Below are 16,613 nucleotides of genomic sequence, written 5' to 3' on the forward strand. Positions count from 1 at the left end.
TAAACCCATACAAGATAAGCGTATCAAATAACTCTTGATCAGTAAACCAATCCATGCTACTGTACTAACCTTGAGATAGAACCAAGCAGTACCAAGTTTGCCAAGTTTGAGGGTGGGGAGGAAAGTAGGCATTATTGTTCCCTATAGCAAGCACAATGAATGAATGGAACAAGTTTGTTTCCAAACAAGACACAAAATGTACACTGTCAACATTTGCACTGTTGTGCAATATTTTTGGTGCAATACAGATACAAAGATAAATGGGTGTGACAAATCAAAGGAAATGCAATTACTCTAAAATAGGCCACCAGAGACCATGGCAAGGACCTCGTATATCAATGTATTCAGAAAAGTCCCCTTGAACAACCTTTGAAATTTTGTTGGTGGTGTTCAGATTCAACCTAAAAAGTAAGACTGGAATACTTTTGTTGTGACAGGGCTGCTGCCACTAACTGAATGGCCTCTAATGGGATAGGATGTATCAATTCCAGGACTAGAATAATATTCATATTTTAAACTTAATGTTGGTTATGGTCCTACAATCATTTGATGTTGTCAATGAGTAGCCAATAATAAAGAGCATCTCACCTCATACTGAATTTTTGTGTTTTAAGAGTAACTATAGGTTAATGCTTTCCTGTGTTTGTATGAAACAGGAAGGTGGCATAGACTTTCACTATGTTTTACTGACAAAGCTATCATCTTTCAATTTTAAACTGCCTTCGGAGAGAGATTATTCTCATGGGAAAACAAACACTTGATTCTGCTTGGAGGACACTGTAGTCAAATAGAAATGGGGTCAGAGCCTATTGCAGCACTCCAAAATCAAACATGGCCATGAAGTATCAAAGTGGCTCCCCACTCCCCAGTGACTAGACCAACTGCTGCTATTTTCTTCATGTTACGTTGATAACCACCAGTATGGGGGATTAGCTCCACTTTTGATATCTTCGGGTGTGGTAACATGTTCTTCAAACCCCCTCCAACACAAAAAAAGCACAAACAAGATGGTGTCCACACAGCTCATTACATGGAATTAGAAAATAATAGAATATCTTAGGTCACTGCTACTAGTTCAAATCATAATATTCAATAGACTGCTGCAAAGTAGCAGTATAATGAGTGCAAGAGCATGAATGCAATATACATGCTTCCTGATACACTGTCCATACACTGTCCATCAATGAGCAATCATCATGGAAAGGTTTTCAGCGTGAGTGCCTGTAGGATGACAAATGTGTGTGTTTTTGACAACTGGGTAACAATCTGACCTGTTTCAATATCTTCCACAAACCAATTTGAATATATCTTTTATATCACGTGATGCTTACAGGCTTTTTATCAGGGATGTCTCTTTCCTCTTCCTTTTTAAACTTCTTTCGTTCATTTTCATCATTTTCCTTCTCAAATTCTCTCTTTGGCCCTTCTGTCTCTTTGTTCTCAGATATCACAGCTGTGTCTTTGTCTTCAGGAATTGTTACAGTCTCTCTGTCCTCAGGAGTCACAACGTCAGGCAGCACTGTAACAAGAACACATTTCATCAGATTTTTCTGTTTCTCACAACCACCATCCCATTTTCACACTTACGTTAAGTTTCAATCAAATAACAGCTGGGCTCTAACAGTGCTGGCATATTCTCAAAACAAAAATGTGTGAACAGCAAGTAGAAACAGAGGAAGTAATTATGAATGTTTAGTTCATCAAAAGTTATTAGAATATCAGCCTTTACATTGTAACACCAATATTACACAGCATTAATAATTAACAATAAAGGTTTGTGCTATTGCTTCATACTGATAAATTACCTACTTTTCTTGCTTAACTCATGGGTTTGTAATGCAGTACTTACTTTTTACATCAGTGTCACTCTTGTGGGAGGAAGAATCATCTTCGTTTGTTTCCAGGCCCATTGGCGGCAGGGAGATGGGCCGCTCCTGCAACAATAAATGAAGTTTGTAGTTGCACTATAAGTGAACTTATCTTCATTTGTAAATGGCTAGTAATATTTCTGTCAATATTTTTAAACAATGTCATATCAAATACCTATCAATTAAGAAATAATAAGCTAGTCTATCCATAATACCCAATAAAGACAACATCTTAAAATTAATACAACTTTTACAAAATTAATACTGTTTACTACTTTTTTTAAATTTATAATCAGTGTCAACATATGGCATAGCAAGTCAATACTGGCCAAACTTGTTATCAAACACTAGAATCCATTATTCTTTAAGTGAGGCCAGTGACAAGCATAATTAAGATGCACCTATAAAGAAGGAAACCAAAGCAGCACACACAATTTTTTCTTAACCGACTGCAGCACTGAAAGATTATGAACTCACAGCCTTATTTTAGTTGCATATGGCCAACAATGTGTTTCACATGCCCACAGTATGTTGAGAGCACAATTTCTAAATCTAGGGCTTAACACCACAAGATTATCTGTGTACAGAACACATCACATATTACAATTGATCATGTTTGAAAAAATGTTTTAAAAGTGGAAAAATTTCACAGTTTGGTGGACCACACTTCAAACTGCACCACTACCAAAAACTACTTACTTCTAGTGAGAATGGGCTTTGGGATTCAAATAATGCCTGTACTTCTGAATCAACTGCTACAGTGTAATGAATCAATGTGTGCATTTATGCCCTGTCCTGTTGGAGATTAAACCAGAAGCCAACATTGTGGTCCAAACAACTAACAGCAATTTAAAAGTATGATGAGAAGCATGGTGCAATAACTTGTAAAGAAGCATTACTAAAGGCTGAGGCACAGATCTCTAAGCACAGCAACACTTCCACATGGGTGCCTACATACATATGACCCACATTCTTGTTCAGACATCCTACCTATTTACAAGGAAATGTTAAATTGTGTCACACAATGTATTCATGCTTGTTAAAATTTTATGTACTACTTTCATAATAATTTCAGTTCACAATGAAGTCTATTCATGCGTATTACATGATAAACATTTTCTATGTAACTTTTTACCTGTATGAAGTTTTAATAGGGGAATATATTTGTACTTTCAGGTGCCATGACTTGAAAATGGATGTATTCTGTCACTGTAATGTATTTGAAACTGTGACAGAAAATAATTTATGAGGTCAGTCAATAAATTCTTACAAAATCCAAGAGGTGGCACTCATAGCAGCAAAATGTTTTGCCGGCAGTAAGTGTCATCTATTGCTAGAGGGCAGGTAAAGTTGCCACAGTATCCATCACATGGTTTCATTGTCCCAGTTGATTGAAGCAACAAGCTCATGTTTATTTTGCAACATGGAAAAACGCAAGTTTCAAGAGTGATTAAACTCCTCTGCTTAAAAAAAGAAAAACATTATCTATTTAGAAAGAAAAAAAAATGGCTCCAAGCACTATGGGACTTACAGCTAAGGTCATCAGTCCCCTAGAACTTAGAACTACTTAAACCTATCTAACCTAAGGACATCAAACAACACCCAGCCATCACGAGGCAGAGAAAATCCCTGACCCCGCCGGGAATCGAACCTGGGAACCCGGGCGTGGGAAGCGAGAACGCTACCGCACGACCGCGAGATGCGGGCTTAAAAAGAAAACACTGAAGAGAGACCAAACCTGATTTGAATCAAGTTCAGGGCACATCTACATCTACATCTGCGTCTGCAACTTTTTACAATTGGTTAAAGAGATTAAATATGGCTATACATGCACAAAAGATGAACAGTGTTCAGGACGACCAGTGAAAGTGAGCATCCCCAAGTAATTAACAAAATCCGAGATATGGTCTTAAGTGATCGATGAATCAAATTGAGCAAAATAGCTGAGGACAAGTCATAGTTCAAGATACAGTTTTCAATTTTGCAAGAGAAAGAGGGTGCACAAAAAAAATCTCAGCAATATGGATGCTCTGTTTGCTCCTAGTGGAGAATAAACTCAACTGTGTGGCCAATTCTGATGCTGTTCTGGCACTTTTCCATCAAAACCCTGCTAGGTTTCAGTGTCAGTACATAACTATGGATGAAACATGACTACACTACTACACTGCAGAGACTAAGAAACAATCAAATCAGTGGGTTTCAGAGGCAAACTGGCTCCAAACATCATGAAGATGGTGAAATTGACCAGTCTTTTGGGATGCATGCAGAATCACCAATGTGGTGTGTCTAAAAAGTTCAGTGAATGCTACCAGACAACAAACAAAACAAAAGATACAAACAAATGTTCTTTATGCCCTTTAAAATAGTCGCCACCTGATACAACACACTTTTGAGAACATTCGTACAGACACTGTCATTGCTTTAACACACGGCCTAATTGTGTAACATTTATTTCATTGTTAAGTTGAGGCAATGTTATTGTTCTCACCAACACAGGTTCCTCATCTGAAACTCAGCAGAGGACTCACTGTCTCGTGACCAAAAATTGGGCCCTTATATATCCTCACAATAATAGGTACTGAACTTACAAAATCATTAAATTAACATATAGAGATACGCAAACAATACTTTTGATAAACCTGTTAATTACTTTGGAATTAATTAAGGGCTGACTTTGCTAACATGTTTACGAATAGGGCCAAATAAATACTTAAAGAATGCTCGTGTTTCGTTTTCCAAATGTTTATAATTAGTACAGAATTTATATTTGTTTATACATCAACAATACAATTTAAGTTATGAAAAAATTCCTTATTTCGCCCTATAATGAAAGAAACTAACTAGTAATAGTCGAAATACATTAGAAAATCAATTACATACATGAAACTAAGCACAAAATTAGATCTGGTGTTATATTCTTTAAAAATGAGGGCCAACCTTTCTTTTATAAAAATGCAGATTATACTTATGTATGTTAATGGTAATTAGTTCTAAAATAAAGAAACAAATTTAAGTAGGCAGATGGAAAATCAAGAGGAGAAGAAAAATATCTCAGCTTGCTTTGTCACAAAGCTCTCCAAAACAATTTTTTCTGGTTGCCATAGTCTTTATGAGCAATAATTATCTTCCACTGAATGATTAAACTTCACTATATGAAGAATTCCACAGATAATGACTGTACATCACTCTCAATTATGTCCCTTCATAACAATTATGATTTATACAAATCTCATTGCTTCTACAGCATGTGCACAGCAAACTGGCCCTAACACGGCACAAATATTTACAATGAACATCTTTTGGATTGTATCTTCATTTATTAGAGAACAACTATGTCATGAGGAAATTTGATTCCGTGTTTAATGGCCTCTACTACATTGTGGCTTGTCATGTTTTCATTTTATTGTTAATAATGTACAATGCTGTTTTCAATTTGTTCTGTGTAAGCACAACATATCACTTTTTTGTTCTTAACTGATATGAAAGATCTGTTAATAGGATGGAAATGATTTTTTTTTTAAATTAAATGGTCTGCATAACAGTGTAGTTAACTTACTGCACAGGCAGTACCCATGTATGTGGCGATCTGCGTATGTGGTGAAATGGTACAAGATGCATTTTTGATACAAAGAAACATTCTGTGAGTTTTATCACAACGATTTGAAAGACAATATGTAAACTGTAATGGCACATCAGATCATTAGGACATGAGACATGGACTGCAGTGCCCTATTTATTCTTTGTTTGGAATACAGTTAACGCACTGCTGAACTTCCACAGAGTATTACTCGTGTATACAGAGCAGTTTTTTATCTCACTGCACACAGTGCTCACACTATTTAGTTTCATGCAGTTGGATGTGGGTCATCCTGTGCCAAATTCTGAGTGCTTACTGTGATAATCTTGTCTTCAAATTTTTTTTCTCTCTTTCTTGGTAAGCCAACTTATGTTAGAAGCAAAAGATATATATTTTTAGAAAATCTTTGTATAAAAAATTTGATACTTTTAAATCCCATCAGGACTATAGCTTCATGTTTTTGCATGACAGGACATGGCAAGAATGTTGATACTGGAGTTATTCTGGAGGATTTTCCATCTGACACTGATACACCAAATGATGAAAGAAGTGATTTTGCAATAAAATATGTTCTTGAAGAATTCTAACTCAACAATTTATACACCAGACAAAGAAGAAATAACACCATCAACAGAATACTACTTTACTCCAGAAGATGAAGAAATTATATTTGAAGTAACCAGAGACAACAAGAAATATCTCCCAACTCTTCTCAGAATAAAAGAAGGGATTTTCACTTTCAAAGGAAATTTGAACTCAAAATTTTTACGATCATGGCTATATTTTATTGCTAGTCATGGGACACTTGGAAAGTCTGATTTTTACTATGTAAAGTGTGGTTTACAAGTCATGTCCCATGGAACAAAGTCTGCATTGGAGTAAGAATCTACACTTCCGTGTCCAGTGTCATAGTGACTAAAATTCTACTGGGTATTATGCCGCGTCCTTGCTAAAAAGCTAACGACAATAATAAACTAAAACTGATGTTTCTGCCAAATTGAAATGTCCTTCCTCAGGTCACGACTGGTTTTGCATGGGGATAGGTGCTTCTATTTATTACAGACTATAAGAGCCTGACATCACTGTTGTAAAACTTTTAATTGGCCCTCTAATATGATTGGCTGGTCATGACATAAAGGACGATGGAAGGAAAGAGGCTATTCACTGATGTCCATGTCGTCAACGATTGGTAGCTGTACGCCAATCAGCGTTCGGCTTCTGGTCGGCAAGTTTTCCTCCTGGTGTGTGCGGAAGTGGACTGACAGTTGCTCTACAAGTGTTTGTGCAGATACATCCGCTTTCCGTGAAGCTTCTGCCTCGTGATGGCTCAGGCCATTGGACTGGGATGACCGGCAGCCAGGACGCCGGGACTTTGTAGCCATCTTCTCTGTTGATGTTATAAGGCTGTTAATAATTTCAATCACCTCCCGTATTTTGTGTTCTCGCATCCACAATTCTTTAGCCAGTACTCTGACTTCCTGGAACCTGATAGGTTGTCCACAGTCACGTTGGTGTTCCGCTATTGCCGATTTATTATGTTGTTGTAATCGTACATAGTGTTCATGTTCTGCTACTTGTAAGCTGAAAGGTCTCCCTGTTTCTCCTATGTGGGCAGCTCCAAACGCACACCGTAGTTCGTAAACACCTGCAGTGTTAAGATTGTTGATTACATCCTTGGTGGGACCTATCATTTCGTGGATCCTGGTGGCTGCTTCGAAAAATCGCTTTGAAACCTCGTCGGTGGATGGCGTTACCTAGCCATTCACTTACGCCTTTTACGTCACGAGACGCGTGGATGTACCTGCACAAACACTTGTAGAGCAACTGTCAGTCCACTTCCGCACACACCATGGAGGAAAACTTTCCGACCAGAAGCCAAATGCTGATTAGTGGACAGCTACCAATTGTTGACGACATGGGCATCCATGAATAGCCTCTTTCCTTCAATCTTCCCCCACGTCATGACTAGCCAATCATATTAGAGGGCCAATTATAAGTTTTACAACAGTGATGTCAGGCTCTTATAGTCTGTAATAAATAGAAGCACCTATCCCCATGCAAAACCAGTTGTGACCTGAGGAAGGACATTTCAATTTGGTGGAAATGTTGGTTTTAGTTTATTAATGTTGTTAGTTTTTTAGCAATGACAAGGCATAATACCCAAAACAATTTTAATCACTCTGCATTGGAGATTCAATAGTCTTGGCCCATTGGACAAAGACGTATTCGGGGATATGACAGTAAAAATTGTTGTTGTTGTTGTTGTTGTCTTTAGTCCTGAGACTGGTTTGATGCAGCTCTCCATGCTACTAAATCCTGTGCAAGCTTCTTCATCTCCCAGTACCTACTGCAGCCTACATCCTTCTGAATCTGCTTAGTGTATTCATCTCTTTGTCTCCCTCTATGATCTTTACCCTCCACGCTGCCCTCCAGTACTAAATTGGTGATCCGTTGATGCCTCAGAACATGTACTACCAACCGATTCCTTCTTCTAGTCAAGATGTGCCACAAACTCCTCTTCTCCCCAATTCTATACAGTACCTCCTCATATGTGATCTACCCACCTAATGTTCAGCATTCTTCTGTAGCACCACATTTCGAAAGCTTCTATTCTCTTCTTGTCTAAACTATTTATCGTCCATGTTTCACTTCCACACATGGCTACACTCCATACAAATACTTTCAGAAACGACTTCCTGACACTTAAATCAATACTCGATTTTAACAAATTTCTCTTCTTCAGAAACGGTTTCCTTGCCATTACCAGTGTACATTTTATATCCTCTCTACTTCAACCATCATCAGTTATTTTGCTCCCCAAACAGCAAAACTCTTTTACTACTTTACGTGTCTCATTTGCTAATCTAATTCCCTCAGCATCACCCGACTTAACTCGACTACATTCCATTATCCTCTTTTTGCTTTTGTTGATTTTCATCTTATATCCTCATTTCAAGACACTGTCCATTCCATTCAACTGCTCTTCCAAGTCCTTTGCTGTCTCTGACAGAATTACAATCTCATCGGCGAACTTCAAAGTTTTTATTTCTTCTCCATGGATTTTAATACCTATTCCAAACTTTTCCTTTGTTTCCTTTACTGCTTGCTCAATATACAGATTGAATAACATTGGGGAGAGGCTACAACCCTATCTCACTTCCTTCCCAACCACTGCTTCCTTTTCACGTCCCTCGACTCTTACAACTGCCATCCAGTTTCTGTACAAATTGTAAATAGCCTTTTGCTCTCTGTATTTTACCCCTGCCACCTTCAGAATTTGAAAGAGAGTATTCCAATCAATAACATCAAAAGCTTTGTCTAAGTCTACAAATGCCAGAAACGTAAGTTTGCCTTTCCTTAATATTTCTTCTAAGGTAAGTTGTAGGGTCAGTATTGCCTCACGTGTTCCAACATTTCTACGGGTTCCAAACTGATCTTCCCTGAGGTCGGCTTCTACCAGTTTTTCCTTTTGCCTGTAAAGAATTCGTGTTAGTATTTTTGCAGCTGTGACTTATTAAACTGATAGTTTGGTAATTTTCACATCTGTCAACACCTGCTTTCTTTGGGATTGGAATTACCATATTCTTCTTGAAGTCTGAGGGAATTTCACCTGTCTCATACATCTTGCTCACGAGATGGTAGAGTTTTGTCAGGACTGGCTCTCTCAAGGCTGTTAGTAGTTCTAATGGAGTGTTGTCTACTCCCAGGGCCTTGTTTTGACTTAGGTCTTTCAGTGCTCTGTCAAATTCTTCACACAGTATCATATCTCCCATTTCATCTTCATCTACATCCTCTTCCATTTCCATAATATTGTCCTCAAGTACATCGCCTTTGTATAGACCCTCTATATACTCCTTCCACTTTTCTGCTTTCCCTTCTTTGCTTAGAACTGGGTTTCCATCTGAGCTCTTGATATTCATACAAGTGGTTCTCTTATCTCCAAAGGTCTCTTTAATTTTCCTGTAGGCAGTATCTATCTTACCCCTAGTGAGATAAGCACCTACATCCTTACATTTGTCTTCTAGCCATTCCTGCTTAGCCATTTCGCACTTCCTGTCGATCTCATTTTTGAGACTTTTGTATCCCTTTTTGCCTGCTTCATTTACTGCATTTTTATATTTTCTCCTTTCATCAATTAAATTCAATATTTCTTCTGTTACCCAAGGATTTCTACTAGCCCTAGTCGTTTTACCTACTTGATCCCTCAAAGCTACCCATTCTTCTTCTGCTGTATTTCTTTCTCCCATTCCTGTCAATTGTTCCTTTATGCTCTCCCTGAAAATCTGTACAACCTCTGGTTTAGTCAGTTTAGCCAGGTCCCATCTCCTTAAATTCCCACCTTTTTGCAGTTTCTTCAGTTTTAATCTACAAATCATAACCAATAGATTGTGGTCAGAGTCCACATCTGCCCCTGGAAATGTCTTACAATTTAAAACCTGATTCCTAAATCTCTGGCTTACCATTATATAATCTATCTGATACCTTTTAGTATCTCCAGGGTTCTTCCATGTATACAACCTTCTTTCATGATTCTTAAACCACGTGTTAGCTATGATTAAGTTATGCTCTGTGCAAAATTCTACCAGGCGGGCGGCTTCCTCCTCCATTTCTTAGCCCCAATCCATATGCACCTACTATGTTGCCTTCTCTTCCTTTTCCTACTGTCGAATTCCCGTCACCCATAACTATTAAATTTTCGTCTCCCTTCACTATCTGAATAATTTCTTTTATTTCATCATACGTTTCTTCAATTTCTTCGTCATCTGCTGAGCTAGTAGGCATATAAACTTGTACTACTGTGGTAGGCGTGGGCTTCGTGTCTATCTTGGCCACAATAATGCGTTCACTATGCTGTTTGTAGTAGCTTACCCGCATTCCTATTTTTTTGTTCGTTATTAAACCTACTCCTGCATTACCCCTATTAGATTTTGTGTTTATAGCCCTGTATTCACCTGACCAAAAGTCTTGTTCCTCCTGCCACCAAACTTAACTAATTCCCCCTATATTTAACTGTAATCTATCCATTTCCCTTTTTAAATTTTCTAACCCACCTGCCCGATTAAGGTATCCAACATTCCACGCTCTGATCCATAGAACGCCAGTTTTCTTTCTCCTGGTAACAACATCCTCTTGAGTAGTCCCCGCCTGGAGATCTGAATGGGGGTCTATTTTACCTCTGGAATATTATACCCAAGAGGACGGCATCATCATTTAACCATACATTAAAGCTGCATGCCCTCGGGAAAAATTACGGCTGTAGTTTCCCCTTGCTTTCAGCCATTCGCAGTAACACAACAGCAAGGCCGTTTTGGTTAGTGTTACAGGGCCACATCAGTCAATCACCCAGACTGTTGCCCCTGCAACTACTGAAAAGGCTGCTGCCCCTCTTCAGGAACCACACGTTTGTCTGGCCTCTCATCAGATACCTCTCCATTGTGGCTGCACCTACGGTACAGCTATCTGTATCGTTGAGGCACGCAAGCCACCCCACCAACGGCAAGGTCCTTGGTTCGTGGGGGGGAGGGCAGTAAAAATTAATTGAAGCAAAAAATTCTAGAAAACATGGGCTCTAAAATGCATAACTTCAAGAGCTCTGAGCACTGCTTTCTCTCTTCTACAGCAAACTCCTTGCTTTCTATATTTTGAGAGGTGGTAGTATGGACCAAAACTAGAAAAGGAAGTCCAGTAAACACAAGAGTCTAAAGTGCGCACTTTAAGAGCTATGAGCACATGTTCATTTTCACTTCCATGAAACACGTCTCTTCTACTGCATAAGTACTCATATGCACTTTACAACTCATGTTTACTAGACTGTTTCTTATTATGATCCATATCTTTTCCTCTCTAAAAAAGGAAAGCAAGAGATTTGTTTCACAGTACTGAAGATGAAGTAGTGCTCACAGCTCTAGCACATGTTTACATGACTTTTTGCTTCAATAGATAATTCCTGTCACATCCCTGAATATAATTCTATGGGGCAAGATTACTGAATCATCAACACAGACTTTGCCCTGTAGGACATGTCTTTAGATCCACCCATCAGAATCAAGACCTCGCTGAAAGTGTTCCCAATGTTTTTGTGTGTGAATTAGGGCATTTTTTTTATCTATATCACTTCTTGTGAAGTACCATTGTCAATGACTTTAACATTATAACTTAACGAGACTCTCGAGCCCTTTTCGAAAAAATGAAATAAAGGCCCAAAAACTGTATTTCTCTGGTTTTCTTTCTACTAAATCAATTTCCAACCTACTATGGCAACGTAAAAAGAAATGAGAATTGTTGAAGTCAAAGAATAAAAACTGAGGCCTTAAAGGGTTAATAAGGCATGTATATTTTGTGTATGATTTTTGGGTAACATGTGCCACTGTCTGGTAGCAGGAGACAGAAACAGAACAATGTTTGAAACAAAAAAAGCTCAAAATCCTCCACATTACATTGAGCCTTGAACTAAAATACAGGCCTTCTTTCCCTGCTAACAGACAATGCTGCAAGTTACCCAGCAGTTGCATATAAAATACATATGTACCTTATTAAATGACATAAATCCACCCAATGACGGAGGTTTAACTTTTCAAATTGTACAGTGGGAACAAAAACAAATTGTAACTGGCTACAATAGCTCAGGTTTTGACTAACAAATAATTAATGAGCTATATCTACATTGACGGAAAAAAAATCACAACACCAAGGAGGAGTTGGGCAACTTAAATGAAATTTGGGATCTGACAGATGTATCTATTCAAATTTCAAGCCAGTTGCATAACAGAGGCACTAGTAGTGCCACTATGAGGATGCAGATCAGGTTTGCTATAAATACATGCTGTAACAGTCAAGATCATTAGAGCTTTTGAGACTGGAATTGATCAGCTATGTTACACAAGAATTCCTTTATCAACATCTCACTGAGTTTGAACATGGTCATGTAACAGGACTACAAGAAGCTAGATGTTTCTTCCGCGATACTACAGAAAAGCCTGGCAGGAAAGTAGCCACAGTAACATGACTGTTGGTAGCGGTGGTCACAAGAATGTACAATCATAGGAAGACTAGGCTCTGGACGACCACTTGGCACTACAGAGAGAGAAAACCACCACGTTCGGCATATGGCTCTGGCGCATTGTACTACATTTGCAGCAGCATTTTGAGCACCAGTTAGCACCACAATGACACAACAAACTGTTACAAATCAGTTACTTCAAGGATAGCTCAGGGCCAGATGCCCTGTAGCATGCACTCCACTTACTCCAAACCACTGCCATTTGCGATTTCAGTGGTGTCAAGCGAGAGCTCATTGGAGGGCAAGGTGGAGGTCTGTTGTGTTGTTTAGGAGGCCAGATTGGTAGCTGTACGCCAATCAGCGTTCGGCTTCTGGTCGGCAAGTTTTCCTCCTGGTGTGTGCGGAAGTGGACTGACAGTTGCTCTACAAGTGTTTGTGCAGATACATCCGCTTTCCGTGAAGCTTCTGCCTCGTGATGGCTCAGGCCATTGGACTGGGATGACCGGCAGCCAGGACGCCGGGACTTTGTAGCCATCTTCTCTGTTGATGTTATAAGGCTGTTAATAATTTCAATCACCTCCCGTATTTTGTGTTCTCGCATCCACAATTCTTTAGCCAGTACTCTGACTTCCTGGAACCTGATAGGTTGTCCACAGTCACGTTGGTGTTCCGCTATTGCCGATTTATTATGTTGTTGTAATCGTACATAGTGTTCATGTTCTGCTACTTGTAAGCTGAAAGGTCTCCCTGTTTCTCCTATGTGGGCAGCTCCAAACGCACACCGTAGTTCGTAAACACCTGCAGTGTTAAGATTGTTGATTACATCCTTGGTGGGACCTATCATTTCGTGGATCCTGGTGGCTGCTTCGAAAAATCGCTTTGAAACCTCGTCGGTGGATGGCGTTACCTAGCCATTCACTTACGCCTTTTACGTCACGAGACGCGTGGATGTACCTGCACAAACACTTGTAGAGCAACTGTCAGTCCACTTCCGCACACACCATGGAGGAAAACTTTCCGACCAGAAGCCAAATGCTGATTAGTGGACAGCTACCAATTGTTGACGACATGGGCATCCATGAATAGCCTCTTTCCTTCAATCTTCCCCCACGTCATGACTAGCCAATCATATTAGAGGGCCAATTATAAGTTTTACAACAGTGATGTCAGGCTCTTATAGTCTGTAATAAATAGAAGCACCTATCCCCATGCAAAACCAGTTGTGACCTGAGGAAGGACATTTCAATTTGGTGGAAATGTTGGTTTTAGTTTATTAATGTTGTTAGTTTTTTAGCAATGACAAGGCATAATACCCAAAACAATTTTAATCACTCTGCATTGGAGATTCAATAGTCTTGGCCCATTGGACAAAGACGTATTCGGGGATATGACAGTAAAAATTGTTGTTGTTGTTGTTGTTGTTGTTGTTGTTGTCTTTAGTCCTGAGACTGGTTTGATGCAGCTCTCCATGCTACTAAATCCTGTGCAAGCTTCTTCATCTCCCAGTACCTACTGCAGCCTACATCCTTCTGAATCTGCTTAGTGTATTCATCTCTTTGTCTCCCTCTATGATCTTTACCCTCCACGCTGCCCTCCAGTACTAAATTGGTGATCCGTTGATGCCTCAGAACATGTACTACCAACCGATTCCTTCTTCTAGTCAAGATGTGCCACAAACTCCTCTTCTCCCCAATTCTATACAGTACCTCCTCATATGTGATCTACCCACCTAATGTTCAGCATTCTTCTGTAGCACCACATTTCGAAAGCTTCTATTCTCTTCTTGTCTAAACTATTTATCGTCCATGTTTCACTTCCACACATGGCTACACTCCATACAAATACTTTCAGAAACGACTTCCTGACACTTAAATCAATACTCGATTTTAACAAATTTCTCTTCTTCAGAAACGGTTTCCTTGCCATTACCAGTGTACATTTTATATCCTCTCTACTTCAACCATCATCAGTTATTTTGCTCCCCAAACAGCAAAACTCTTTTACTACTTTACGTGTCTCATTTGCTAATCTAATTCCCTCAGCATCACCCGACTTAACTCGACTACATTCCATTATCCTCTTTTTGCTTTTGTTGATTTTCATCTTATATCCTCATTTCAAGACACTGTCCATTCCATTCAACTGCTCTTCCAAGTCCTTTGCTGTCTCTGACAGAATTACAATCTCATCGGCGAACCTCAAAGTTTTTATTTCTTCTCCATGGATTTTAATACCTATTCCAAACTTTTCCTTTGTTTCCTTTACTGCTTGCTCAATATACAGATTGAATAACATTGGGGAGAGGCTACAACCCTATCTCACTTCCTTCCCAACCACTGCTTCCTTTTCACGTCCCTCGACTCTTACAACTGCCATCCAGTTTCTGTACAAATTGTAAATAGCCTTTTGCTCTCTGTATTTTACCCCTGCCACCTTCAGAATTTGAAAGAGAGTATTCCAATCAATAACATCAAAAGCTTTGTCTAAGTCTACAAATGCCAGAAACGTAAGTTTGCCTTTCCTTAATATTTCTTCTAAGGTAAGTTGTAGGGTCAGTATTGCCTCACGTGTTCCAACATTTCTACGGGTTCCAAACTGATCTTCCCTGAGGTCGGCTTCTACCAGTTTTTCCTTTTGCCTGTAAAGAATTCGTGTTAGTATTTTTGCAGCTGTGACTTATTAAACTGATAGTTTGGTAATTTTCACATCTGTCAACACCTGCTTTCTTTGGGATTGGAATTACCATATTCTTCTTGAAGTCTGAGGGAATTTCACCTGTCTCATACATCTTGCTCACGAGATGGTAGAGTTTTGTCAGGACTGGCTCTCTCAAGGCTGTTAGTAGTTCTAATGGAGTGTTGTCTACTCCCAGGGCCTTGTTTTGACTTAGGTCTTTCAGTGCTCTGTCAAATTCTTCACACAGTATCATATCTCCCATTTTATCTTCATCTACATCCTCTTCCATTTCCATAATATTGTCCTCAAGTACATCGCCTTTGTATAGACCCTCTATATACTCCTTCCACTTTTCTGCTTTCCCTTCTTTGCTTAGAACTGGGTTTCCATCTGAGCTCTTGATATTCATACAAGTGGTTCTCTTATCTCCAAAGGTCTCTTTAATTTTCCTGTAGGCAGTATCTATCTTACCCCTAGTGAGATAAGCACCTACATCCTTACATTTGTCTTCTAGCCATTCCTGCTTAGCCATTTCGCACTTCCTGTCGATCTCATTTTTGAGACTTTTGTATCCCTTTTTGCCTGCTTCATTTACTGCATTTTTATATTTTCTCCTTTCATCAATTAAATTCAATATTTCTTCTGTTACCCAAGGATTTCTACTAGCCCTAGTCGTTTTACCTACTTGATCCCTCAAAGCTACCCATTCTTCTTCTGCTGTATTTCTTTCTCCCATTCCTGTCAATTGTTCCCTTATGCTCTCCCTGAAAATCTGTACAACCTCTGGTTTAGTCAGTTTAGCCAGGTCCCATCTCCTTAAATTCCCACCTTTTTGCAGTTTCTTCAGTTTTAATCTACAAATCATAACCAATAGATTGTGGTCAGAGTCCACATCTGCCCCTGGAAATGTCTTACAATTTAAAACCTGATTCCTAAATCTCTGGCTTACCATTATATAATCTATCTGATACCTTTTAGTATCTCCAGGGTTCTTCCATGTATACAACCTTCTTTCATGATTCTTAAACCACGTGTTAGCTATGATTAAGTTATGCTCTGTGCAAAATTCTACCAGGCGGGCGGCTTCCTCCTCCATTTCTTAGCCCCAATCCATATGCACCTACTATGTTGCCTTCTCTTCCTTTTCCTACTGTCGAATTCCCGTCACCCATAACTATTAAATTTTCGTCTCCCTTCACTATCTGAATAATTTCTTTTATTTCATCATACGTTTCTTCAATTTCTTCGTCATCTGCTGAGCTAGTAGGCATATAAACTTGTACTACTGTGGTAGGCGTGGGCTTCGTGTCTATCTTGGCCACAATAATGCGTTCACTATGCTGTTTGTAGTAGCTTACCCGCATTCCTATTTTTTTGTTCGTTATTAAACCTACTCCTGCATTACCCCTATTAGATTTTGTGTTTATAGCCCTGTATTCACCTGACCAAAAGTCTTGTTCCTCCTGCCACCAAACTTAACTAATTCCCCCTA

The 16,613-nt window shown here is 39.1% G+C and overlaps 1 protein-coding gene across 4 annotated transcripts in view; it reads right to left on the reverse strand.

The window, feature by feature from the left end:
* The window catches only part of LOC126356322 (serine/threonine-protein kinase 10), a 171,633-nt gene that overhangs the window by 59,959 nt on the left and 95,061 nt on the right, over nucleotides 1-16,613 (reverse strand). For all 4 annotated transcript variants that reach the window (XM_050007313.1, XM_050007296.1, XM_050007305.1 and 1 more), the window contains 2 exons: nucleotides 1,850-1,934; nucleotides 1,332-1,519 (listed from right to left, as the gene is read on the reverse strand). In XM_050007313.1, the coding sequence (XP_049863270.1) occupies nucleotides 1,332-1,519; nucleotides 1,850-1,934 (273 nt within the window). The remainder of the gene's footprint in view (nucleotides 1-1,331; nucleotides 1,520-1,849; nucleotides 1,935-16,613) is intronic.

This window comes from Schistocerca gregaria, chromosome 1, assembly GCF_023897955.1.
Source record: "Schistocerca gregaria isolate iqSchGreg1 chromosome 1, iqSchGreg1.2, whole genome shotgun sequence".
Taxonomy (NCBI): Eukaryota; Metazoa; Arthropoda; class Insecta; order Orthoptera; family Acrididae; genus Schistocerca; species Schistocerca gregaria.